The sequence below is a fragment of the Acanthaster planci genome, linkage group LG12 (assembly GCF_054643075.1).
Source record: "Acanthaster planci isolate LZ-2023a linkage group LG12, COTS_SCS, whole genome shotgun sequence".
Classification (NCBI taxonomy): Eukaryota; Metazoa; Echinodermata; class Asteroidea; order Valvatida; family Acanthasteridae; genus Acanthaster; species Acanthaster planci.
Genome location: NC_141788.1, coordinates 2,799,064 through 2,826,645, shown reverse-complemented (window position 1 = coordinate 2,826,645; position 27,582 = coordinate 2,799,064). Strand labels below are relative to the sequence as shown.

The following is a 27,582-nucleotide window of genomic DNA, read 5'->3' as shown; positions in this document are numbered from 1 at the left end:
CCAGAATCAGTTTTGCACAATGATTTCTTGAGGTTCCCTTGTGGTTTGGCTTATGCCCAACTCAATCATACCCCAACGAGTACATTATTTTCTCCTGACCTTATAAGGACAAGAACCCATTTCAACAGAAATTCACTGAATGGCTATTTTTCCAAGGTCGTGTGGGCCGACTGAATCGCAATATCCCATTTGAAGCTGGTGGATTCTACCATTTTTTTGTCGCTACGATTATATCTGCCCTGCCTGCGTTGTTGGACTCCGTCCAAAATTATGAGCGAACCTATCACAAAGATCCCGCAATGCAGATACAGAACTCTTCAGCTGACGGTTGAGTTCAGCTCAGGACGTTGCGCTATTGCGAGTCCTCCATGTTGCGTTGTATGAGTGTGAATTAATAAAGCATGCTGATCTCTTTGCATTTTTTGCATTCATCTTTGCAAACTATCATCCCAAAAGATTACACAAACAACTCTCCCAAAAATTTTAACCGAGGTCACATATAGTTAAGCGTTGTTTAGTGCCATTAATGCAGGCCAAGAGTGCAACCAGCCGGTGGTGGGGTTACCATGGTCACCGGATTCGTCTAACGGGACTGTCAAGGGACAGTCCCTATGTCATGGTACTTCCTTTCTAACCCTCCCTCCTCCGGAACGTACGCCCTGATCACAACATTGTGGTTGCTGAGAACAGACGGATTCGAAGGGAGAGGACGCCAAGAGTGGTTTGCGATCTCTCTATGTCTTTTGATGTCTGAATTACTGGAAAGGAACCCAGCTCAGCCCAGTGGGCACTGCATTGTGGTCGAGATACGTGCGTTCGTCCGTCTTCTTAGCCCAAAACCCCAAAGTTTTGAGGCCTACTATAATACACCTCCGCATCCGACAGTACAGCCTACTGGGCCCTCCTGATGAATCAACGGAGGCCAACTGGGCACGACGACATAAATTTTACTTGGAAACATATTTCGTGTTTCTTGCTAACATTTTACTCCTTTATTACAGTTCGAATTTTTCCTAACAAATGAGAGCAATGTTGCTGTGACGTAATTTCAGAAAGACAATTTTCATTTTAGGGAGTTTATTCAAATTATGCACCTAAGTTTGCAAAACATGTACTCGTTGAGCTAGTCAAACCAGCACCTGACCAACTATCAGATACATAGCACCGACAGACAAGAAATTTTTAAGTTAGGAGACTAAACTTCTATGATATGAGAGGGTCCCGCTGTCTTTCTCATTTTAGGGCGTGACCTTTTTTCAACATTCATGACGTTTTTGAGTGGTACAGAGGAGGCCACCGCTGTCCGCGGCTCTGTTGGCCACAAACATTATACAGCAATGAGGTGAAGCTCTGAAAGATTCTGTTTAGTTTACGATTATGAATGGAATCAATCAAAATCGATGTCACGAGACCATTTTCTTTATAGAGACGAAAAGAAGCCTTTTAACATCACTACTAGCAAGGACTCCCTATTTAGACCTGTCTGTCGACTCAGATCTAACATACAAAATGAAGAAATCTTGAAACTTTGAGGGTGCAACTGACTCACATCAAGAGTCAGGGTAAAGTGCAGTGATGGCAGCACCTAGGTGGAGGAGAAACTGTTCCATCCGGGTAAAGGTCGACCGTCTTATCTCGGCCAGTATATGACGGGGCGTACAATGCGGTTGACGGACAGGTGGATCACCCACATCCCGTAAGTTGGTCTCACTGGAAGTTCTGTTATTTTCACTGAAGTGTGGACCAAAGATCGGATTGGCCCTACCACCGAAGCTATCGCTTCTGATAATGTTATATCATAACCCAATTTGGGCAAACGGGACGTTTTCTTTCCTGAGTCGGTTGGCAATGCCGTAACTACGAGGGCACATCCCCCGGCTAGGTCTGTTCCCCGGCTGCCCCTCCCCCGTTTGAAATTAACGCAACCTATGTAATCAATGTCAAATGTAATTTATTGGCTTCGGTGATCCCTGAAAATGTTTGCACATCTAATTTCCTTCTGGGATGTGGGGTTACTTCGGATGACACTGCTTGCCCAATGACCTTTCCTCCCCACTGCGCGGCATAAGTTTCAGCCCCAGTTTCTCTGTGAAATGGGAACAGATTTTGTGCTTGTAAGTCATGTAATGGGTATAGTAGGCACTCAGTCACGACATACGAAAAATTCGAGGGCCCCTACAAAAAGTCGAGTAGGTGTGCTATATATATTACGCGCCAACACAGACATTCACGCACGCATAAAAACGTTTCGACGTCTCACGTTGCACTACACCAAATACGCGCACAGAGAAAACAGTGAAAAATAGGCACGAAATAGCGCCACCTGTTGACCCTCGGGAAGAGGTTGGCCGCGTGAGTTTGCCTTAGCTTTACCCGAAGATACCCCGCAAAATAGTGGTAAAACTAAGCGCTCAGTTCTGAATGTAGCTGCCCACCTCTATCCCAAATTTGGCCTGCAATTCGGGGCTTTTTGTGAAAGAATAAATCCCCGAACAGAAATTCGGCATTTATAAAAATATTTCTATGATCCCTCCTGATGGCATGTCTTATTGTAAAAACCCCGTGGGATTACAAAATATTAATGAGCTCCCTTGTCATAGCTTACTCCAATTTAACTTCAGCAGGAAATGCAAATCTCAAGCGCAAATTACATTGCTGCTTGTAGGGTCCAGCTAACTATAGAGGGCGGAGTAAAGAACTAGTGAGCTGAGCTGCGTTCAATTTTTAAAGTGCGTGAACGAGCCAAAGGTCAAAAGCTTGATGACCTAACTAGACGTCATGCACGTGGATTTGTTTACTGGCAGTCAGTGACCGCATATACGTTTTCTTCTCCTCCTGGTCTATGGTGAGCAGGATTCCATTAACAACGAAGATGCTTTATTTTATCGGTCTTGGACTGGGTGATGCTCAAGACATCACAGTCAAAGGGTTAGAAGTTATCAAGAGAGCAAAGAGGGTGTACCTCGAGGCGTATACATCGATTCTTACTGTGGGAAAAGGAGGTTTAGTAAGTACAATATTCTTCAGTTTCACTTTTAACATGATGGTGTGTACTGTGGTTACACACCTGTTACACCCCCAACTATAGGACAGTCCCAAGTATATAGTTGGGCCATGGTTGGGCCCATTCCAACTAGAGTGCTACAGTTGGGCCCAGCGGCCCAACTACAGCACGGATGTCCAGTGTACTAGCGCCCAGCATGTACCCCAGATGGACCCCACAATTCTTGGGGTACGGGAGATGACTGTCAGCCTATTTTTCATTACAGATAGCCCAATGCATCAAATGGGATTGAGCACAATTATACACAGGTTTTGGGTGTCCTTAGGTCATGTCACTGTCAGAATGTTGTTTTTATTGATTAACATTTTTCAGGAGGAATTCTATGGCAGGGACTTGATTCTAGCAGACAGGGACATGGTTGAGCAGCAATCGGATGAACTTTTCAGAGATGCTCATGCTGAAGACATTGCGTTCCTTGTTGTTGGAGACCCATTTGGGTAAAGGAGAAACATTTTCATCTTTGCTTTGTAGTCTAATCTTGGCAACCCAAGAGCTAAACTAATAAATTGTGAATAACTGTATTATTTTTGTGCATTATATTAGCGTACTCAATTGCTTTCATGAGAATGTGTACAGACCTGAAGCATTTGTGGGAATGGGTGACAGGTGCCCATGGCAGCAGTCGCACTCAAGCGTGCATGAGTAATTCCAGAAATTAGGGGTCCATTTTTTTGGTGTCCCTGTCACATCTGACATACGATTGTGTAAGTTCAGAACACATTTTCTAATTTCCAAGAGTGATGAATTAATGCAAATTACCTGTCAAACAGATAGTAATAGTTTGAAATCAATTCCGGACATATTTCCATGTCAAATAACAAAGGTCAGATGTAACAGGGACAGGAAAATGTCACACTTTTGGACCGCTAATCTCTGGAATTACCCACATAGGTGTCATGTCACTGCACTACCAAATGTCACTGCAGAGCTGATGTTTGTGCATGAAGTTATGGCTTGAATTCTAGGTACATTCTTGAATTGATTTGTAGTTGCATTTCGGCATGGAGTCATAGACACCTACTCTACTTCATGCCCCACCCTTTCAAATGATCTCCAAAGGTAGTAAATTTGTGACTACTTGTAATGGGACAGAAAACGTTTGATGTTCTTCTTTCAACTCCCATTGAACAGTGCAACGACCCACACTGATTTGGCCCTCAGAGCACGACGGGAAGGGATTGAGTACAAGGTGATTCACAATGCATCAATCATGAATGCTATTGGATGCTGTGGTCTACAGGTAGGTCAAAAATTTGCATTGCTCATTTGCATATTTGAAAGGTTTATGTTAGGACCATCCAAACATGGATAATTAGTTTTAGGGACTGTCAGTGATTAAGCTTTCATGTTGAAGTGAATAATGTTTTTGCAATTTTGGATGGAATACACTGTATTCATTTACACCCCTCGTCCAAACCTGACATTTCCTGGCTAGAAACAATAATTTTGCCTTGTCCGTTAGTCTCAAAGTTGAAGAGTAAATTCAAGAAGGACAAAGGTGAAAATGGAACACTTTGACATTAGAGTTTAATTCTTTGCTTTTTTGAGCATTTTTATAAAATGTCATTCAAAGAGTTTGGGTTAGCCTTAAGATATCACATTCACTGATGTTTTTGTTTATTTATCGCTGAACTATAATTCCGGGTACTTTTTCTTTCAAAGGATAATCATGGAATTGATTTCTGGTCAGTTCAGTTCTGTTGATTTTATTTTCCAATTATGTATGCCAGAGCAGTACAGAAATTGAGACATTTGAATGGAACAATTAATTAACAATAAATGGAGGAGGTCTGCATCACGCAGAGCTTGTAAACCGGAGACCTCCTTAAAATGGTGTACTTATACATTGGACCACACAAAAAAATTACTTGTGTTCCCTATTACACTGAAAAATAAATAAGCGTGGTTGGTTGGGGAAAATATTTTTTTTACTCTACATTTTTATAGCCTAAAAAATTAGGGTCGGATGATGGTCTGTTTTTTTTCGGGGGAGGGGCACAGTGTCAGATTAATACTGTACAATACTGTAATACTGTGTGTCACAAATTAATCAAGCCAAAGATTATTGTATTGCTATCCATCTCATGCAAAAAAAATTCAAACAATACCATGTACAGGACGATGTACACAATATGAGGCTCGGGGCAAGGCACCATAAGTTTTTATATTTTATTGATTTGTTGAATAAAAAGATATAGGTTCCGCGTGATTTTCTAGGTTGGGTTGGGTAACTGGAAACCACAGCTATTTTTTGTTTGGCCTTGTTGAAAATTACATTTACATAATTATAGTGGCAAAAGAAGTACACAATATTTTAGTGAATAATTTAATGCTACACACAAAGAGACATAAGGCAAAGCTGACAAGGACAAAACAACAAGAATTCCAATCAGAAATGATCACAATTAGAGTGAAGAAATGAAAATAAGATAAATCACTCTTGTCAATATTTATCCACAAGCCAAACTGTAAGTTGTTTCTTTAAGACAGACAAACTATGAATTGATTTAAGATTGTTACTTAAAGAATCCCAAAATTTAGGACTCTGAAAAGATACACAATTAAACGATTAATAAGCAAGCAGACATAGCATGGAAAAATCTCTAGGGTGAAACCCCCCCCCACAAAAGAGAAATCAGGACACAAAAGCTTCCGTCAATTTCCACCCTCTTGCAAAGCAAATACTTTGACAAGAGGACTCAAAAGACCACTCGTACCAAATCCATCTCTTTTCATGCCAGTTGTACAACTTTGGTGAGACAGTCTCCATTGTGTTTTGGACCGACACCTGGTCGCCAGACAGTTACTACGACAAGATAGCCAGCAACATGCGGAACGGTCTGCACTCGCTCTGTCTCCTGGACATCAAAGTCAAAGAACAGTCCATCGAGAACATGATGAGGTGAGAAGTGTTTGAGTTTAGCAGCTCTGTGCTCAGGGCAGGGTTGGAGTAAATGTCCCTTGGGCTGAGGCAATAGTAGTTGGCAATAGTACCTTGGGCCCTACTCATCCACCCTAGGTACCAGAGTCACTTTCATAGCACTGGTAAGGAGTGGAACTCTGTACTTCATGTTGATGCTAAGCAACGTGTACCAACTTGTTTGAAGCTTTCCTGCAATAGAGAGACATGTATAGTGTTAAAATCTCTCTGTTTTGTAAAAACAATTTTTTTTAATAATGAGAGAAAGGCAATAATCTGTGTATTTCTTTTCCCTTCTAGCCAAAAGCTTGTAAAAAGCCTCTATATTTAGCATTTTCTTAACAGTAATTCAAGTTTTTCACACTGCATTAACATAATTCTGAGCAGAGAACATTTCCCCCCCCCTCCAACAGAGGGAGGAAGATCTATGAGCCACCTCGCTACATGACGGTCAGCCAGGCAGCCTCACAACTGATCAAAATACTGGAAAGGAAAAGGGAATCCGAAGATCAAGAAAACTTAGGTATTACAACATCGAGTGTGAATCGCATCAGTTGCAAGTATTTGGTGACTTTAGATTGGTTTGCAAGCAACTACAGTTGCGAAATCTTTCTTTTTTTAGTGTAAGGTCATTAACCACTACCAGCCGGGGACTCCGAAATCGGAGCCGTATGGTTTATATGTGTGGCCGGGGTCTCCGACCTCGCACAAAGGAAACAGGGCCCTGTAACAAAAGACCGTACTCCGAACAAAAGACCAGGCTGCTGGGCATTACCGGCATTTTTCACTCTCAAAAGTGATGATAATCCAGCGTTATTTTGAAACCATATACCAGGGTTTGGGGCATTTAGAGCAAGCGGATTACCACCGGGGACAAAAGCTCTCCACCACCGCAGCAATGAGCCACACAGCACTGCTGCATGCTAATCTGGCCCCTATTGAAAAGAGGTCAGCAGTGCACTGAGCCAGGTTCGTGAACAAAAGACAGTTGTATAGCACCGCACTATCTGGGCTCTGTTTACAAGGCTACAGGCCTGGCTGAAATATTCGGGCGTCAATGAAGGTCACCTGTCAACTTAGAGTAGTGCCTAAAGATTGCTCTGTGCGGCTATAAACGACTGTTAAATGGAATGATGAATTGTTGAAGGATTTTAAAAACGGAAAAAATGATAGTCATGCCGGCCCAGCATCCTCAACGTTGAAAAATGCCCCGGCACGAAGTGGTTAAATATAATCTTGCACAATGGAAATCTCTATGAAGCTGGAACTATTTAACGTATGTAATGTCCATTTTTCATCAGAATGCAAAAAATGGATGATGAATACAAAGCCAAGTTTGCTCACTCTGGGCCAATTTCATAGAGCTGCTTAAGGACAAAATTTGCTTAAGCACGAGAAACCTGGCTTGATAAATCAGGTAACCAGCCAAAACTCCACATGATGTAAATTGTTTTGGGATCGTATTCAGCTGCCTTCTGGTTAGCATGACAATCAGAGTTAGAGCTGGTAATCTTTGCTTTTTTTTAACAAGGTTTTTTCATGCTTAAGGAAATTTTGTGCTTAAGCGGCTCTATGAAATTGGCCCGGATGCTAATGAAAACTTACTGGAAAAAATGTCCTAAAGACTCATTTTGTGAAGTTGGGTCACAGATGTCAGGCTTTTTTTTGGCTCCTTCAGCTTTTACGGAAGACACGGTCTGTGTGGGTGTCGCACGTGTTGGATCTGATACGCAACAAATGGCAGCTGGTACCCTGCAGCAGCTGGCATCAGTGGACCTCGGTGGACCACTGCACTCGTTGGTCATCGCTGGCAAAATGCATCCATTAGAACTGGAGATGTTGAGACTGATCGCCATAGAAACCTCATTATTTGATCGTTTGTTAGAGCAAGCGGAGAAGAGGTAGTGAAAATCATGTGATTTAAGGAAAAAAAAGCAGATTTGAAGTTGTACATATCCGTAAGTATAAATTGTGTTATATATTTTCATTTGTTGCCCTGAAAAGACAATCTAAACATCATATTGTTTTAGATACGAGTCTTGCTTGGGTTAATGTTCCAGTCAGGATCCCTTAGAACTGCCACAAGACCGTCACAAGATCAGCGGTCTGAATGTCATTCACAAGCTATTCAAAGGAAGTACACTGTACAACGAAAGAATTCTTTGCTCGTTGTTCGCCCTTTCACTTGGGACAGGTCTTGTGATGGTCTTGACTTGTACCGGGGGGGGGGGAGGAACCAAGCTTTGAAACATGAGGGAGGTGGTGACTGAGGCAGCATCTGCAGTAGTAGGTTCAACAAGAATGTATTTGTACTGATCCTACTCAAAACGATGAGAGATGCTTTAGAGAGTTCTCTCAGTTTGCAATTCTGTTTTACCCTCTGTACCCCTTCATTGTGGAAGGAAGCTGGAATGTTTGATCATGCCTGTTGTTATCAATTCAAACACAACATCATTTGTATTCATATGCTCTTTTAATAGTTAGACTGACAGCCGACCACACTCACATAACAAGAAAAAGTACAGTTCTGGCTTCAAGAAAATGGACTTTTTAAGTTAAGCGTTCCAAGACCTAATGCCAAGGCAACGTAGCAAACAAGACTCTAACCATTTGACAAGCAAATCGGAGAGGTTTAGAATTGGAAGAGATACAGATAGAGAACCACTGAAAAAAGTTGAACACTAGAAAATGTTTCAACGAGAACGGTGACTGTTCAAGTTGGGAACCTTGTGGTTCCTGCTGGGAGCAGGTGTCCTCAAACAGGAACTGTGGTCAGTGCCTTGACATGCTTTACTTGGGAATACCAAATGGCCAGTTCCCATTACGAACATGACAAATTCTCCGAGGGGACTCTCAGAGTGACTGGTCAGTTAAATCATTAGTTTGCCACTGGTCGGTGATCCTTCCAATCAAGTAATGCTGGAGATGCTAAAACACTGTATGGTAACTCTACCCATTTGTCAACAGCAAAATAAAAAAAATATTAACAATTTCTGTTCAGTCTCAGCCAAAAAAATAAAAGACACTTTATTCTAGCTCAAACAGACGGTTGGAATTTGGACGATTTCCAAATGCCAGCCGCTACTGGTGGATTAAGCAGGACTTTGGGGTAAATTCAAATATTTGTGCTTACTTTGTTCAGTGATTTGACCCTAGTTTTACTACACATTTTCAAAAGTGGCACTTGGCACGTAACTAAGAAATTTTAAAATGCATGCAAAGTGAATTAAGAAACACTTCTCTAAAAACCTCCAGAGGATGGGCTGACAATGGTTACACCACATCTGACCAACCTGCAATGCAATTTCCTCAGAAATTAAAATGCACCTCCACCTCCCATTTGCAAGGAATTGTGGTTCCACGTGCATGTGGACATCTGTTCTTGGCTCGCAGATTAAGCACAGAATTTCTGTCCCAGTGAACATTAAAGCATTTAAATAATCATAGCGGAATACTGAAATTAATTAGCACAAAAATTGCCTCTTTCCTTCAGCAATGGATCTCCTTCATATCAGTTTCACAATTTCACGGCATCACCCCAAGACAAGGTGAAATTTGCCCCGCCTTCTTACCTGCTGCCATATTATCAGCACAACTCATTTCTGGAGAAAATCCCAATGTCCAGAATAAGGCGACAGCATGTTACATTTTAGAAGAAAGGCACAGTTAGGGACCCAATGCATTTATGGCTTCAACGTAAGCATCTCTACAATAAAAGGATTTCCGTTTTTTTTTTATGAAAAGTTTACTTACAAAATGTTCGTTGTTTATGTAATTCTCTAAGGGCATGTTAAAATGTTCCCAGCATATTAATTTGAAAGAAAATAAGCTAAATAAATTGGACACATCTCACAATCTTAGAAATAGCTGCTATGGTAGTTCATATTTTGACAGCAGCATAAATAAGCAAATTTAGTGACTTTTTGGAGAAATATCTCCAGGAACCCAAAAATAGTTTTTAAATTCTGTACTGATGGAAACCAAGAAAATAATCCTTTTCATTGGGATATATGACTAGATTTGTACAATTAAGATTTCAGCTTAAAGGAGAACTTTATTCACAATCCAAGGGGTTTTTTGTTGTCCGAAATGATTAATCTAAGGTATGAGTAAAATGCCTCCGAATACTTGACACCTGTAAAGCCAACAATTCTCGGGACGAACCTGATTTTTACTGTGATATAAACGAAATGTTGAATCGGCTTGAGATGCTCAATAATAAAAATGGCCCGTGAGGTTTGCTGGGCAATATCGTGAATGCTCCAGAATCCAGTCAATATACAATATGCCAAGGGAATATTCCTCTCATACACAACAAACCTAGGGCCTGAACCTCCTTGTTTAAGTGTAACAGTGGATGAACTTTAAGGCAACCTCATGTTGAGTTTTGTAGGATTTAGGGTAGCTACAATGTCACATTAAAGGCCACTTCATACTTTGAACGAATGTGAAAGCAAAGCGAATTTGACATCAAATTTTGTTTTGCTCGAATTAAAATGTGTTACGTATTCGCAATGCAAATATTTGATCTGACCTCACAAAATTCACGTTTGTTTCCACTTTCGCACGAAGTATGAACCGGCCTTAACAGAGCAAGACAAAAGTTTTCAGCATTCTTCAGGAGTTGAGTATTCAGGTATAATCCATCACTGGATGTTAATTTTTTTTTGTGGTGACCCACCATTTCGAAACCTACGCTGACGTTGGTAATTTTGATACTTGACAATTCCTTTCCCTCGGTCTTCATTTTCATAAAGTGATCCACAATGCAAAGTTTGTCTACAGAGCGCTTTGGAAGTTAGAACAAAGTTCTATTGTTCATATGTGTATAACTATCCTCCAGATGAAGGCTCGCAAACCTTCAGCCTGGTTTTGGACTGACCGATAACATTTTCTAACCTCCGAACCCCTCTACAAGGAAACAAAAGCCATTCTGACCTGAACAATTAGCACTGCTTTTGAACAATACAAAACAGACAAAAACAACCAGCAAAAATATAGTTTTCAGATAAAACTTAGCATGTTATGCCTTGATAAAAACCCTTTCCAGGGAAATCCCTATTTCGTGTTTTCAGAGTGATGACGGTTAAGTAGGCCTTGGTAGGAAATAAATGTTTTTTTTTATAAATAATGCTTTTAAGGTCCACTACCATATTATTTTTAAACATTTGTTCAGATTAAAACCATTTTCCCAACTGCTACTATGGCTTAATTTATTTCTGTACATTTTGAGCTAAGCGGGTAAGTTGTTTCTTACCCGTTGACATCTGTTACCAGACAGAAGCACAACTTTCTGCTTGAGCATTACATTACTACTGTGTGCTCCATGTCCACAGGTTGTTGTAAGGGTGGAGGTGGTGGGGGAATTTCATACATCTGGTTAGCACTGAAAAACTGCTTAGCACATTTTCTTACTGAGCAAAATATCAAGTGGGAACCAGTCATAAGCAGTGTAGGTTCCATGGCAATACTGGTTCCTATCTGGATGTTGCTTAGCAATACACTATTTTAGTGCTAAGTGAAATATTGGAGCTCACCAGATGCATGGAACTGGTCCTCTATATCCACCAAAATGCAAACCTCAGTTTCAATACAATGTACTACTGATCTCATTTTAATCCTTTGTAAGGAGTCCAGCAGCCGATTTCACGAAACATGCTGTCACTTTGAACCATGCGTAAAGCCTTGCGCCACAAATGTTGTGCAGAAGCACTTCCATTTGATTTCATGAGAAGTTGCTTAGCTGCATCCCGTTTTAATAATTTCACATTTTTTAGACAAGGATGATAACAGCTGTTATGATGGCTGCTACACTCAATATCACAACAATTGTCAACAGTCGTTGCATTACCTCCATCTGCCATTTTGAAAAAGTTTTTGTCTCTTCTTCATCGGAACAGAGAGAAAATCTTGCAGTTCTACAACACAGTTGTATGTTTCTCATATAAGCCTTGTTAAGTTCAGCAATGATGAGGCCTACCCAAACACGATGAAATCGCTCTCAATATGTTGCACAGCGTACGCTATAAAATGTGGCGTAAGTGACGTTACGCCACTGCTTAAAGTTTCATGAAATCGGCTGTAGCTGTCAAGATTGAAGTACTACAGCTAGTGGTCCTGTGGACTTTACCCGTCCCCAATTGGTCCTAAGCGACAGCTAGGTCAACCTGTACATACAGCTGCCTGACGCCCGCCTGCAGAGAAGAGAAGAAAAGAAATTCACACTACCAAGAACAAGGTCACTTATGAGCAGTCTAATGATGCAGGCTGACTAAAACTTTGATTTACAACAATCTGGTGACCTTGTATCATGCCTATGTGAGTCTGGGATTGCTGGACTGGTCTGGCCAACCTCTTCGTGCCCAGCCTGCCCAAGACAGGCTTACAACTTGGTCTTTGACCAAAAACAAGGATATTCCAATTGCTTCAAGGATTTGTGTACAGTGTTTTTTCAATTTTCAGTGGCATGAGTGTGAAGTGAAGAAAAAGGAAATCAACTGATCCGAGGAAAGGTTGCATGACTGTGCAGGCGTGGCATACATAGTGTGGACCTCTGCAAAACAGAAGTCCACGTAATGTAGGGTGCGATGGCGTTGTGGGGACTCGCACACGTCCACACAATGTTTCCCCCTCTCTGAAAAACAGTTTCAGAGGCATTTGGGGGTCAAAGTTATCTGTGGCAAAATGAAGAGGAACAGTCCAGGAAATCATCAACAATCCAGTTTGATGGAGGTATCCTAATTGGAGAAAAAGGAGCATTTTCCTCAAGTTTCCTTAACCATAGGAGAACAAAGGAATGTCCACACTTTGTATGTAAAACAGGTATGTGTGTATCACAGTATGTCAAAGCCACAAAGAAGTCACAGCCTGTGTTATTGACAAGTTCCTCATTTCTATCTCCAACACTCTTAATCTCACGAAATGTGAAATATTAGGAACCAGGGTTGTGAAATCATTCTGGTGACTCGAAGGAAATAAATCGTAGTATAACGATGACTTTAAGTAATATATCAAATATATTTGGCTCACTTCTTAGTCTACAAATGACACACGTGTAACCTGTTGAATAGCTGTGAAGCTTGTGAATTATTTGTGTGTCTCGTGTTTATGAATTTTCAGTACACTGAAGAAGAACTTCTTCGTTACAAAAGCATTCAAATACCACAATAAGGTTCCAGGCTTACAAGCATCAGTCGCATACCTGAGTAAAGATATTGTGCGTTTGGCTGGTAATGTACTTAATGTCAGCGTTGGGTGCTACCTCCAATTTCAGGGTGCCAATGAAAACGTCACTGCAGAGAGTCCAGAAGTGAGGTTCGTGAATACTGTACACACCGTCAAGGTTTGTCACCTGGGAAAAAAGTTCAAGTAGAAGGAAATTATTAAGCGAGCGAGGTCTGAGGCCAATTATTCAAGGTGGCCAGGATAAAGGGAAATGTTGTTTTAACACCAAATAGGTTTTTTATTTTGCACCTACCCTGTGGTAGCACCCGGGCAATTCCTTATCAAGAGAGTAGGGTGTACGCATCATTAAAATGGCGGAAGAGTCACGTAGTAATGGCAAGACACTGAGGACGAAGATATCAAATGCGTAGCAAAGTATTAAGTAACGATTTTCAAACACTGGATTGTGCAAGGTCTGTAACCAAAGTCAAAACAACCTTGCAAACGGAGTCGCAAATTTAATGGAGCCATTTTCTAGGTTGGAAGAAGTAAGTTCACTGCCACTGTGAATCACTGCATGGCCAAAGTTGAGAGCAGGGCAAAACCTATGGAGGTTTTTCACGTGACATAACATAACGGACAAAGGCATCTCGGGAAGCATGCTATGTCCGTGGATGCCCATGCATTTTCAAATCTGTGTATTTCTCTTTGCAGTTTCATGTACACCAGAACGTGGAGAGACTTTGAAGGGGCGCGCATTTCTGCGCACATTCGCATAAATTTAAAGCTGACCGTCAAAATTCATGTGACTGAAGAATCCTCGATCCCACTGGACTCTCCGAACTGGAATTCTCAAGGACCTACCTTCCTGTGCACTCAGGCCCACCCATTTTTAATCATGTGGATTGAAACTCAACATTGAAAATCTCTATACTCACCTGAGCATAATGAGTACAGCGATAAACATGGAGCAGAGAGAGTCCACCACCAGCCAACCAAAATACTTCATGAGCAGCGCGGAGACAATCACGCCCACGCTGCCCAGTGTATCAGCAAGGATGTGAAGAAAGACACCTGTAACACCAAACACCATCAACGCGACGTTGCTTGAATTTTTTTCGTTTTGGAAACTTCAATGCCAGAGGTAGACAACTTGATTTAATAGTATCTTGGCCTATGTAAATTTATGTGAGTTGCTCAGAAAAAGATCACACGTGAATTAAATGTGACGTGTTCTGTCACAATAATCAAATGTTTCTGGTCAGCTGGTGGAAACCAGGTTAAAATATTTCCCTTTACAGTGATGGTTTCATTTTTGAAAGTAGACTGTCTCTTGCAAAATCATGCCAAGTGGGAATTTGTGATGAAACCGGGGGAAAACTGCTTTTTTTGGTCATCCATGTTCTGTCGTGAAGAGTCGGATTTTAAACTGACCTGCGACCAACAGGCACTGATCCTGCTGCATTTCGATCTCTGTGATCAATATGGAATGACTAAGACGGCTTCTCAGTGGGAGAGATGTGGCTGGACAGGTTGGTATGTTCAGTGACCCACTCAATACAAGTGTTGAAGGAATATATCCGGGTAATGTCAGTTTCAGATGAAATATTCTGATCCTTGCTGAAATAAGTTTCGCCCACTTTGCCACAAAAAGCTTGCATTTCTAGCCCAAAAATCAGGCTGGTCACCAAGCTTGCCATTTAATTTGCCATTTTCAATCTGATTCAGCAGTGGGTTTCAGAATCAACAACTTGCGAAGCAATGTAAGACGCCTCAGAGAAACAACAGCACTGGTAAATGAGTGAAGAAGTTTGGCCTCGATACTCTCCAGGAAGCATGCAAACAGCCTGTCTGACCTACCATGCATGATCTCCTTCTGTGATGATTCCGGGGTGTACTGATGTTCACCATCATCTTTGAATCCCATCCCTGAAACAGAAACGTTCACTCCATGTAATCACTATTCAACCGGCTTCAGGCTGGTTTGGTTTCTTGTTTTTGTTTTTAAAAAAATGAAAATACAGTGGAGCTCAATTCTCCCAAACCGTAATGGGAACCAGCAAATTTCTGTTGTCACATTGCAAACATGTTACCATGCTTATTCATTTCTAAGTTAGAAACCCTGCGAGTAGAGACCGCTGGAAACTGACTGGCTTACCAAGTCCATGGGCGTGACCGTGTCCATGGCTGTGTCCGTGCCCATGGCTGTGACCGTGCCCTACGCTTCCATTGGCAGCACTGCCTGTAAATTGAGGACAGGAATCCTAAATGAGGTCAAACAGTTTTGTTGGACGTTGATGTGTAGAATTGAACTGGCGGATTGATGGCACAAATATGAAAAGTCCAATTTTTGAAATTTGAGTTTGGAAAGAATATTTGAGAAAAACTGTACATGGTTTAGGCTTTTAATCAAATGTAAATGACTTATCCACACTGTAAATTCATCCCAAGCCCACCCACAAATCAGTGATTCATTCGTGTGGTTCTTCACTTAAATTTATCCCCACAACCTTCCAAAGTGGACGTCACTTCCCTCAAGCTCAGAGTCACTTCCTGGACAACAGTTCATATGTATTTCCTAGTGACGCGCGCGCTGGCAGACAGCGGCCACTAAATCCTCCGTACACTACCGAAATTTAGTCCGGGTAATGGTGGAGTTCTTTGCTGCAAACTGTCACGGCACAAATGAGAGCAACATTTTTACATTTCGCTTCCCAAAGAAAAGTCACACCAATTTAAGGAATAAACAATCTGTTGTGAAATGCTGTTAGAACAGAAATCTTCACTTATGTAGTGATGGTTTAATTTCTAAAAACAGACGGCCTTTGGGCAAACTATGCCAAATGTCATATTTCAAGTTCTGCTAGAGCATGTCCCAAATGTTACATTATCCTTTGAACTTACCACCGTGGGAATGTCCGTGGCCATGCTGGAATGCAAAGATACCTATTAAATTTACAATGAATCCCAGAACCGAAACGACAAACAGTCGCTCGTGTCGCACCTCCGGAGGCTCCAGAAACCTCTGTAAAAAAAGGAAAACTACAATCACAATTACACACCAAAAACCCTTCTTTAATCATAATCAAATGATAAATGGACAAATCTGCAAAACAAATAGCATGAATACTTTATATATGAGACAGAATTGGAATTCAGGACGAAATGGCAATGACAAGATTGAAGAATGTCAAAGACAGCAATGAAAGTGGTACATTACAGTAAAATGGGAGTAATAGAATCTCCAATGACAATGACAAAATCGATGTCACTGGTGATAATAATGACAAGGAATATCTAAGCCATTTCTTTCACTGTTACCAACACTGACCAAAAATGTCTAGGCATAACAGAGTAACAGAAGAAATAATATTGATCAATTTACCTCACTGACAATACTTCCACGTTAAGTTTCATTTAAAAAACAAAACAAAAGCAAGACTTTCTCACCTCTACAGCTTCTGAGAAGATAAAGAAAGCGATGAAGAGTAAAAACAGTGCATTGATGAAACCAGCAAGAATTTCAGCTCGGACGTACCTAACCCACATATGGAAGAAATGGTAAAAATCATCGACAGCATGTTTGTAAATGTCGAGTCATACACATGGCTCATGGCAAGAATCCGTTTTTTTAATAGCAAATTTTCTTTAGGGCTGAGTCAATTTCAATAATTCACATTTCGAATATTCGACCTTCGGTCTTATCGACTGGCAGATTTGTTGATGAACAATCTATACAAAAAATCAGTTGCAATAATGCACACAATTGTACATTATAATCACTACAATAGCTTCTCACATCTAGGAGTATATCCAGCCACCATTTAGCAAGATTTAGAGACAAACAATACTTCTTGTCCTTTAAAATTTTTTAACGAATAATTTACTTTTGGAATCATAAGATTTCTGTCACTTTTCATTTGGATCTGCTTGAAACAAGCCTCCAAAATGCAAGTTTTCTAATTTAAATCAAAATAAAATTCTCCCTTCATTTTGATGAATTTTGCATTTGAGTATTTGAATTCGGAACATAATATTTGAATATTCAATACTCGATCGAATATCCAGATATTCGGATATTTGGCACAGTCGTAATTTTCTTTATGCTAAGCAAACGTGTTCATGCTTAACAATTCCATTAAACTGGCCCCAGACTTTGATACTGCTCTACCTTGCCATATTTATTATTTGCAAGTTTCTGAACTTAAAACCTCCTGGACATTTTTTGGGTATAAGGTCAATCTGAAGTCAACGTGGTCTTTGGAGTTTTGAAACTTTTGTCCATTTTCAGGCTCAGTAATACCTTCACTATAAGCTCAGCCAAGAAAACGTCTTTTATTTGAAGGGAGAAATACCTCTGACCTGCATAAAAAGCGAATCTCAAACAAAGTGATCTGGGCTTCAGCAAGAGAAGCTAAACCTAGAAACAGCTTCTCTATTCTTACCCATATGAGAATGTTGGTGTTGCCCTCCACTTGGAAATAACAGAAGCTGTCAGACCGGCTAACAGTGCCGTGCAATCAAAGAACATATGGAAGGAGTCCGAAATCAGGCCAAGACTGAAAAAGTGACAAACGCATCAAAAAATGAGATGTGAACAGTTTTCTTTAACCCCCCTAAAAAAAAAAAAAAACTAAAACCCACACAACAAATAAAAAAAAAACGCACACAAAAACAAACACAGGCAAAATAACAAACAAAACCACTGCAAAGCAAATAATTTAAGATATAAAGAATTAATATATAAATGCAGTGTATAAGGAATTTAAACCAGATGTCATTTGGGAGGCACTCTTGGCATTGAAAAAACAATTTTTTTTTCATTGGCAGTGATTAATGAACCATTCTGCTTTGTTTCCAGCAATTTTTTTTTTAAATAAAACTATTTTGTATGATAAAAAGGAGAAAATGGTGTTTATCTTTATTTTACATCAACAGTGACTAATGAACAGTTGCTCTGTTTTCAGCAAATATTGTTTTTGAAACTGAATAAATCATTTCTGGAGATATAAAAAAGAAAATGGAAAAGGGTACCTGCCATTTCTTAGGGGAATATCGGGTCTCGGGTACCTCTTTCAGATTTGCTTTAACTCAAAATTTAACGTGAGCTTGAAAGTTGAATTTAATGCAACCTCTTAAATGAAGTTTAGAAGTTTAGAATACGGCACACAAAACTCCTAACCATACTTTTACTGTCATTGGCAATTATTCACAGAGATTTTGGATGAAGGTAGAGCCTTGTTAACAAAAATCCATATTCCCTTGGAAACATCTATGTCTCTTGCATTTTCTGAACCAGCTGTTCTGACTGACTGAATGCATTATTTACCCACACACAGTCATACGCAGCCTCAGGGAAAATGATGCAAAAAGTCTGAACTACACGTACGAACAATGCTTAAGGCAACAGATTTTCCAATACCTTCACAGGCTGCCTTCTCAATTTCTTTTTAAAATTTTCCTTCTGTCATTGACATAATATTTGGACAATACAGTGGAGTTTCCAGTACCTGGACACTGAGACAAAATGTTTCCACTTACAAGAAGGGCAAATCGATTTAGAATTTTGCTTAGCACCAATATCTGCATTATGAAAGATACAAATAACCGGAAGCCAGAAGAGAATCTCACTCAATTTTCATATGTGTATACGATAAACCTTAAAACAGGCTCCAGAAATGATTTATAAACCACAATTCACTGTCGACCAGCCAGCCAGCTAACAAAACCAAACCAAAAAATAAAGAACAAACAAATAATGAATTCACATTGATTTGAACAAGACAGGAAACAAAACAAAAATAAACCGAATAAAAACAAAGGGAACTCCAAGTAACACCTACCTGTTTGTCCAGACACCATATGCTAATTCCACAAAAGCAAAGGAAAGATTCAGAAGGAGAAACATGAAGAGATTTCTGGACGTGGGGTCAGAGAAGATAGCCCTGTGACAGAAAATTAAGACAGGGGGAAAAAATGAATGAGTTCCATACCCAGCCAAGTGGATTACAAATACCAACAAGTTTGACAGCTATGGCATGACAAAACATTTATCTTTGACAATTCCAGTTTTTCCAAAGCGGAATGGACTTGTCTTCAACTACAAGGTGAGACCTAGAGTTTGTTACGCTTGGTGGCGTGTACATGGTGGGCGGGGTTTGCATCTTTTATCACACACCCAACGTTTTTTATTTCCATTTGACAAAGTTGGACAGAGGGGTGTAATTGGATGCACAGAAAGAACATCCAATCAGGGTCTACGTGCAAGGTTTACAGTTCACGAAAAGACTTGCTTGAATACAGAGATTTTTCATGTCCTTTTTTCTAATGTGGCATTGTATTAACCCTAACACTCCGGAATGCTACAAAGTACTACTTAGTCGTAAAATGTAGTACTCAGCCCTGTCACTTGTAAGAGGACATGACATTATTATTCTCTGAAGCCCTAAAATACAATCAAGAAGACAATGTACCAGACAGTGCTGTGGCACTATGAATGCATGGTTTCGTTGTTCTCTGTACGAGTAACGATGGAATAAACCTAGCCAGAAATAGTAATTTGTAGCGCTAGGCTCAGAGTGTTACTTAGTATTTTGCAGTACTGAGTACTCTAAGCCAAACAACGCCCGGTACTGTTAAAATTTGATTTCAAACAGTACAGGCGTTATTATCCTCTTGGAAAGTCCCAGGAGCCATGAATCACAAAAAGAAAGTGAAATGCCCTGCAACTTACATGTAGTGATAGGATTTGATTCAAAACAAAAAAGAAAAATATGTGACTTTATTTGAGTAAGAAAAACAATGATGAGGGTTCATGGAATTAAACTCTCAACCGCTCAACCTCAGGAGAATTTAAAGATTGGCGATTTCAATGTTGGTTGTATAAAAACTAAAATAATTACGCCAAATGTGCAACTGCTTCAAGGCAAAAACATATATCATCAATATCAATTAATCAATCAATATACACTTCAATAATCATGATAATTAAAATCTACTTAAACAGATTAAATCCGTAGGCCTATTTAACAACGACATGAACATGATGGATAGGAAAAAAGATTGATTTCGCTGGTTCACTGCACCATCACGCCCATAGCCATGACATATTTTTATACAAATTTCAACTGTCATGTGTGTATGTCATCTACATGAGAATATCGAAAAGGTCATGGAAAGAGTACCATATACATACACACACCACTTGACACCCCGTTATGCCTGTGCATGAGACTGGTCCGAAAAATTTCAAGTATTTTCTAAGTAAATGACTTGGGTTTTTTCCTTCCTAAATTGAACTTTTTTGGGTATGTTTTTGCTTTCCGATGGTTAATAGGTCACTTTATGGAATAATAACTGGTGTCCGTTATAGAACTCTTTCTAAGGTCATAAAGGTTAGGCCCCAGGCCTACTGCTCAGCTCATCAACAAGCAGGACATGTTTTTGTATGACGTGACCATGTGTTCCTTCCTCCATGACATGACGTAGCTAGGCCTATGAGGAGTTGGCTAAGTAACAGCTTGCAAATCAGCTGAACATGTTCAACGTTCAAAATGATTTATTTACCTCCACCAAGATGAAATCTTCTCTCTAACAGAAAATCCCGGTACATACGTTTCATCTTTATTGTGTATTGGTAACATTGGATGAAAAAAAGTGGACAATTTATGAAATATTTGACAGCAGATGGTAAAATCACTCAGCAACAACGGACTAGCGGGCTATCTTCCGGCGCAGTGCGGTGTGGCACGGGTAAATATGAAGTTTGCTTTCGTGTACATATGCGTTTTCACTGGTATGCATTTTTGTTTATTATCTCAACTTTGCGAAAAGAAGAAACGCGGAACCAGCTTAAAAAACATATGGCAAAGCAAGTCTTGTTCTTGTAAACTCGTATCTTAATACTAGCGGAAAATATTGCTCTTGGATTTTACCAGACTACATACACTTAATTTGCAATTGCTTTCCCAGTGTTTATATAATGACGTTATGTCCCTTTTGTAAGAAAATAACATAGCTGCTGGCAGTGATTTGGAACAGACTGTGTATGTACTTTCATTCATTTTAGCCAAGATAAAATCTCCATTAGCCTTTTTACAAACAAACCTTATATAAACTTTTACCATTTGCACCCGATGGTAATCCAACAGCCATGAAAGTCAATAATCAAAATGGCGGTGCAGGGGATGGGCGGAATCCCATGTGTAAGTTTGAGCGATTCTAGAGATCTCCGATAACATTTGATTTTGATTGGATCGAATGAGTATCTGTCTGAATGAATCACCAAGTTCCCGAGGGCCGGGATGTTTATTTTTGCTAGGCCTGTGATGGCTAATGTTTGACTTTAGCCAGGCCTTGGCTGTTTGACCACGTCATGTTACTTGTTAGGGATGTACATGCATAAATGGGTGAGGGCGCTATTTATTGGGAAACTCATTTTCTTGAATAAATTGTTATTAAAATGTATTTTTTTTTGTACGCTGTAGTTCCTCCATTTAATTACCAATTTCAATTTGTTTTGAAATTTGAACTGAAGCTAGCATTTGATTCATTAAAATAAGAAATAGGGACAAAGATTTTACAAAAAGTGTTTTCAGTTCTAACCCAATGCCCACACTCATTTTTGAGTACAACTAAAGAACCACAGTCCATGCTCTTCCGGTGGCTTCCACCAGTAGGGGCCTACATTGTCATTAGTCAAAAGGTTTATACACATTTTAAACAAGCATGTGCATTAAACAAGCATACATAACACCAACAGTGCAGTACACTTTTATTCAAGTTTTACCTCGTTGCATATGTCCTGGTCCTGTAACTTGTGAGGTACTGTTCCTTTGATCCGCTTTTTTCTCATAATTTGACCCCTGTAAACATGTTGAGCCTATTGTATTTTCTGATTAAAATGTTCTGCTTATTATTTGTGTTTTGAATTCCTTCAAACTTTAGATTGACATCATTTTGAAGAAAATTCCAGGTGCTGGTCTTGGCTTTAGCATCGCTGGGGGAATCGACCAGGATAAAACCAAAAACCCTTTCATCCCAGGGGACGAGGTGAGTAAGCAGTAAACTAAGACACTGCTAGCTGTACATCTCAGATTATTCAAAATTCTCTGGTCACAACAAATATGCAGCACATGGCATTTTGGCTGGCAACCCATTTTTGCTTAGCAGATACTCTGCTTATCAAGTTTGTGAGCTTACCAGCTCTGTGAAATTTGCCTCAGGAGAGCTAAAATTGCACTTTTAAATCATGCCAACATAATGTGCAACAATTTATTCAAAATGTTGGTAATAGGCGTCTCAACAAACTGACAAGAATTGCTTTAGGATTTTGAGGCAGTGGTTATTCCCGCAGAGTTAACTATTTAAGAAATAATGGAGGAATTTTTGGAAGATAATGTTGCAATCCATTTTTTTTTTACATGGCGGCAGTGGGAGGATTGTGCAGGACTGAGGTTGCATCCTATCAAAATAGACCAAGTTTTTCGTAATGTTTTCTAAACAGGGAATCTTTGTGAGTGCCATCAAGCCGGGGACACCAGCAGAACTAGCAGGGTTGGCAGTTGGGGACAAGATACTAGAGGTATGAACTTCTCTCAGGCATGATGTTATTTTCAGTTGCAAAATATAAATTTGTTCAAGTGACAAGATACAATAACCATTACAAAGTTGGACTTTACGAATTCTTTCGTCTGGTGGTCATAAACTCCAAGACAACGTTTGCTTCAATGCCCAGCCATGCTCACGGCCGCTTGAGGGTTCCAGAAATGCTCATCCTGTGTGGACTAGTGCGTACTCAGTAGTAATCATGGGAACTACAAATGCATTCAAATTTACAGCGTTAAACATTGTTTCAACTGATGTCTATCTTTTCTTGTCCTTATTCAGGTCAACGGCCTAGACCTGACAATGTCCACGCACAGCCATGCCATCAAGCTACTCACAAAGGAGAAGTTCACGGTGCTGAAGATGAAGATTTATCGGCGGGGCATCTAGGATTGCCCACCGCTCTCAGCCCCAAGGCAGTGACCTGCTTACCAGGGAGAGCTTCGTGCTCAGCAGAATGTAGATCTCTGGTAAGCGTGTATACTATGGGTGTGTCCTCCTGCATTGAAGCAGAGGAATACTAGAATTGGTGAATCAAGTTTCAGAACCGCAAATATCGCCTCCCACCCTTTTTTTCCCCACCCCCCCCCATTCCACCTTCTCCTTCATTCTAAACCACTTCTTTTTTGGTGGAAAAATTACAGAAAAACCACTGAAATACCACATTTCTGTAGCTGGTTACAAATGAGTCGAATCCAAGTGTTTAGTAGATTTTGGCAAAATACCAGTTTACCATCGATCTTGGACTTGACTGTCTGTGCTCAATGCAGGGGAGAAAAAAGTCTGTCAGTGAGCTGAGAGACTTTGAAAGTTTCAGGCAGTTGCACCTTCCGACCTCCCTCTGCCTACCTTTACCTCTTTATGGGTCTGCGAAAAGTAGGAACTAGTTTTGATAGCTTGTGGAATTTTATCAGAGTGTGAGAGCTTGAAAGTGTGGAAATAAATGCACCATTTGGGTATATTTATGTGTGTTTTGCCTCAAGAAAGTTAGATCTACGAAGTTTTAAAGCAAATTTCATTTGAACAACTCTCAGAGTTGCCTGTATGCTAGCATACGCTTATCTGTGTGAATTTTACACATTTTAGACATGTATTGTGTAGGAAGCGAGCACGGATGAGTACAATTATAAACATTCAGTAAAAAAAATTTAAAAAACAGTACTTGCTGAAATCACTTTATTGGACAATTATTTTGTGTGACAATTTGAAGTGTGAGTTTGAGCCTTCAACCATTCAATTGGCGTTCAGATTGCTTCTGGGTGATATACTTGTTGCATTAGGAAAGATTGCCTGGATAGTGCCAGATGAAATGTATGTGATTAGGGTATTCCAAAGAACAAAGTTAAATGTATTCTTTCTATCTGTACAGTCTTAGTCCACATTGAGTTTGTTGTAACAGGATCCAATCGAAAGACGTCAGCGTGCCATGTGGCCACACATTATCCCTGTGATTGGCTACCCCTGCAGTATGCAGATGTTTGGTCAGCAGTAGATCGATTGCACCTGCTAAGTCACGTGACCTGTGGGTCCTGAGCTGGACCAAGAGAGGGCGCAATTTTCCTAGCAACAGAGGGTCCTTTGGTACTTGTAGAGTACTAACTGCACATCGCTGGCTCACGAACGACTGTGAAACGTAAACGTTGCAGTTGCGTCGCTACCAACAACAGGAACACTCCCAATCAATAGAGCTCTTTTCGACCAATGAGAGGGGTACCTCTGCTCAGGGCAGATAGTGGGTATCAAACATCAACAAACGGACCATCCTCCCATAGCAAAGTGTGTCACAAGTGTCATTTACCAAATATAAAGCCGACGGTTGGTAACGTAGTCAGACTACTGATGTGCTGAGCACTGTACGGAAAATCGGCATTATTTTTGGTAAACAACACTTACAGTATGACACCCTTTGCTATGGAAGGAGGCCATGTTTGTTGACGTTTGATACCCACTATAGGTCATGTAACTTAGCTGGCGCAATCGGTCTGTTGTACATTGTAAACAAGACAGTGAGGCTCGCTTTCACGTAAAAGAATAGTGAGTTTTTGTCAAAAGGCGTAAAGGTCACCACTTGGTTGTCGTTATTTAGCACTAGGTGTTGGCTCCGCATTTTTCTTAATTTTTTTCCCCGTTAACATGTGTAAAACTGACCTATCACATGCATGTTTATGTGAATGCCATGTCAATTCGGTCAATGAGATCACCCAATACTATTTCATTTGATAGTGATTCAAAATACAAAGTTCCAGATTGACAAAGCTCATCTGCAAGCGCAGGAGTGCCAAATACACTTATCCACTCAATGCCAAAGTATTCCCCTATGAGCGAGAGAAAATGAGTGACTGGGCACCCGGCGGCGTCTTGTGGCCCGTACATTTCCAATAAAAATGAACCTGTGTGCATATGCATTGTGTGCCCATCAGCGCTTCTCTATGCACATAGCCTGAGCTGAAGAGAAAGGTCCGTCAGTTCTTAGAATTTAATTTTGATGACATACCCAAAGTGTAAAGAACAGGCTCGTGGGTAAAACAGAGTAGACTTTATTTGAAGATTACAAAGTGACAAATTTGGAAGTGACTAAAAGTCAAATTGATTGATTTGACAGTTGTTTATTCATGCAATAAGAGTAACAGTGGCAGTACTGGACAAAAACCAAAGCTTTGAGTGAGGTAGTTAAACGGCTTTGTAGTAAACTTATTCGGATTAAGCGATTTACATGTAGGTAAGCACTCAGTTTTTAGTGATTCAGTTGAATGTATGTTCGGATTCAATTGGAGCAAGCCTTTATGTGGCTGTAACGAGTGCATGGAACTAGTTGGAAACATTTGACCAGGTTGCCTTCTGTGAGGGCAGGCAGCACCTCAGAGGCGTCTAAACATTGTGTTGGTTGTCATGTACAGATCATGAGGGTGCAGCTTGTTTGTTAGGGTTGGTAACTCTTGACCAGATTGTCAGGGGTTCGATTCCAGCTGTTGGCCATATACTGTATGCTAAGGCCAGCTACTCAGGAAAGTAAATGAGCACCGGCATTGGCTGTGGAGTAACTTATGACGGGCTGGCATCCCCATACAAGGGGAATGGAACATTCTTAGTCACTTCTCGTGAGGGAAACTGGAGATGAACCCTGGCCCAGTGAGCCACACTGGTTTGAATCAGACCGATTGCAAAACCGTCTTGCACCCAGCTTGTGTTTTCTCAAGTGGGGTTACCAATAATGTTAACTATGGCAAAATTTGCAATTGTTCGACAAACGTGTGAGGGTTTTTTAAGTAGGCTGCAAGAAAAATCAGAGTTTTGGGCGTAAGGACTTGAAAAAAAAAAAAACACCCCACACACAAAGGTGCCATCACAAGGTGTGTGTGAAAATGAATTCAGTCTTTAACAGGTCGATGCACTTTTGCAGTTGATAACCCAGTTTACTGCACAGGGTCAAATGTACTCGTGATTGGTTCCACGAGTTTGAATAAGAGATGTACACACAGGGCATATTTTTTAACGAGTTATACATGTACCTTGCTACAAGAGGATAACAGACACATGTATTAATTTGTGATCCACCATCCCAAAACCAGGCTGAAGTCGGTAGTTGTGATGTTGGACAATTCCTCTCCTTCACTTTTTTTTTTACACTTCAAAGTGATCCACGTTAAGACAAAATTCTGTCTTCAGACAGGTTCATACGATTTGTGATAGCTGTGGAGCTTCTATGAACCATGAAAGTTCCACTTTTTAAGGAAAACGAACTTACCTACTGCAGCCTGCTTTTGGGATGATGGGTCACATTTGCTATTTTATTTTTGGACTGTGTATTTATACCAACTTTGAACAACAGAAATTCGGGTGGTAGTTGATGATTGCACAGATGCCTCAAATAGTTACTTTAGATATATTCTATGGTAACATCGGCCATGGTGTTGCGATACAACGGCTGTCCCCTAACACGCCAGAATTCTTGATGCTCATTGGCCGTTACAGTGGAAACACAGTCCAGGTAAGGGATGTACAAGTTGACGACCCAATCCAATGTAGAACAAAGTGAAATTCCGACATGGGTCACAGATGTTGGAAAGTGACGGAAGTACCACTACACTTATCCGACACTCCAACTTTTTAGAATCACCATGTGGGCATCAGTGCATGACTGTACTTTATAGGCAGTTTACTTACATATCCAATCAACCAGATAGTAGCTTCTCTGACTGGTGTGAAACAATTTAAAGCGCAAAATTCATGTGTGAATGTTTGTGTGGTGTTGAACCTCAACATCAAGTTGGTAGAGCTTTTTTGAAATAATTTTATATTTGCTACAGTGGTGCTGTAATGTAATTTTATTTTAGGTACTTTATGGTGCAGAGATTGTGGTTTGAAATTATAATGAATTGTATTTTTTAAAACTACTGTGGTTGGTTTGTGAAGTATATATTGCATATACCCTTGGGGGCTATTAAACTTAATACAGGTAGTTTTGTTTCTCTTTAGTTTGCCTTAAGTATATTTTTCAGACATTTCTTGTACTTTGGTGTATTCCGTTAATGTTGAGATTATATTTAGCTACTGCAAAGGTGAACTTTGGGTCGTGCTGTGTTTGGCATTTATAGTGACAAATCTGACAGTTACTTTCATTACATTTATAAACAGTGCCTTGTTTTCTGATCATGAACAAATTTATTGGGCAATAAAATGAAATATCATTTTGAGGAAGCAAAAAAATTGGATCATGGTTTAATGTTCGTTGGTTTGTTGTAATTTTTAAGACCTTCACTTGATTCACAAAAAGTAAGATTGCAAGCATTGTTACTTAGAGACTGATTAGCAATTTAGCATCAGAGCC

At 40.2% G+C, this 27,582-nt stretch overlaps 3 protein-coding genes across 5 annotated transcripts; 2 read left to right on the top strand and 1 right to left on the bottom strand.

The window, feature by feature from the left end:
* Positions 1-2,766: 2,766 nt before the first annotated feature.
* Positions 2,767-10,242, top strand: dph5 (diphthamide biosynthesis 5). The gene is made up of 6 exons (XM_022231568.2): positions 2,767-3,007; positions 3,377-3,501; positions 4,196-4,304; positions 5,806-5,966; positions 6,398-6,507; positions 7,663-10,242. Exons 1-6 carry the CDS (start codon positions 2,843-2,845, stop codon positions 7,887-7,889), a joined length of 897 nt encoding a protein of 298 aa, XP_022087260.2. The 5' UTR covers positions 2,767-2,842; the 3' UTR covers positions 7,890-10,242.
* slc30a7 (solute carrier family 30 member 7) lies at positions 8,439-20,849 on the bottom strand. Its single transcript, XM_022231567.2, has 11 exons — positions 20,715-20,849; positions 18,992-19,093; positions 17,594-17,707; positions 16,599-16,686; positions 16,053-16,173; positions 15,307-15,390; positions 15,009-15,077; positions 14,087-14,222; positions 13,462-13,552; positions 13,186-13,335; positions 8,439-12,178 (listed from the first exon to the last, which is right to left on the bottom strand). The coding sequence occupies exons 1-11, from the start codon at positions 20,789-20,791 to the stop codon at positions 12,131-12,133; spliced, it is 1,080 nt and encodes a 359-aa protein (XP_022087259.2). The 5' UTR covers positions 20,792-20,849; the 3' UTR covers positions 8,439-12,130.
* On the top strand, positions 20,765-27,461 carry tax1bp3 (Tax1 binding protein 3). 3 transcript variants are annotated; one of them, XM_087143737.1, is made up of 4 exons: positions 20,765-20,900; positions 22,095-22,199; positions 22,654-22,731; positions 23,037-27,461. In XM_087143737.1, the coding sequence occupies exons 1-4, from the start codon at positions 20,835-20,837 to the stop codon at positions 23,142-23,144; spliced, it is 357 nt and encodes a 118-aa protein (XP_086999863.1). In that variant the 5' UTR covers positions 20,765-20,834; the 3' UTR covers positions 23,145-27,461. The 3 variants fall into 3 exon arrangements, with proteins under 3 accessions (XP_086999863.1, XP_022087332.1, XP_086999864.1); XM_022231640.2 differs by lacking the exon at positions 20,765-20,900 and adding an exon at positions 21,238-21,352; XM_087143738.1 differs by lacking the exon at positions 20,765-20,900 and adding an exon at positions 21,422-21,556.
* The last annotated feature ends 121 nt before the right edge of the window (positions 27,462-27,582 follow it).

Excerpts from the sequence above, each read along its gene's own strand:
- dph5 (XM_022231568.2), top strand. The coding sequence starts at position 2,843 with ATGGTGAGCAGGATTCCATTAACAACGAAGATGCTTTATTTTATCGGT. Across the intron at positions 4,305-5,805 it reads TTGGATGCTGTGGTCTACAG|TTGTACAACTTTGGTGAGAC; the intron begins GTAGGTCAAAAA and ends TTTTCATGCCAG. Across the intron at positions 5,967-6,397 it reads TCCATCGAGAACATGATGAG|AGGGAGGAAGATCTATGAGC; the intron begins GTGAGAAGTGTT and ends CCCCTCCAACAG.
- slc30a7 (XM_022231567.2), bottom strand. The coding sequence starts at position 20,791 with ATGTTACCAATACACAATAAAGATGAAACGTATGTACCGGGATTTTCT. Across the intron at positions 17,708-18,991 it reads TATGGTGTCTGGACAAACAG|TCTTGGCCTGATTTCGGACT; the intron begins GTAGGTGTTACT and ends TCACTTTTTCAG. Across the intron at positions 13,336-13,461 it reads TGCCCGGGTGCTACCACAGG|GTGACAAACCTTGACGGTGT; the intron begins GTAGGTGCAAAA and ends CTTTTTTCCCAG.
- tax1bp3 (XM_087143737.1), top strand. The coding sequence starts at position 20,835 with ATGGTAAAATCACTCAGCAACAACGGACTAGCGGGCTATCTTCCGGCG. Across the intron at positions 22,200-22,653 it reads CTTTCATCCCAGGGGACGAG|GGAATCTTTGTGAGTGCCAT; the intron begins GTGAGTAAGCAG and ends TTTTCTAAACAG. Across the intron at positions 22,732-23,036 it reads TTGGGGACAAGATACTAGAG|GTCAACGGCCTAGACCTGAC; the intron begins GTATGAACTTCT and ends GTCCTTATTCAG.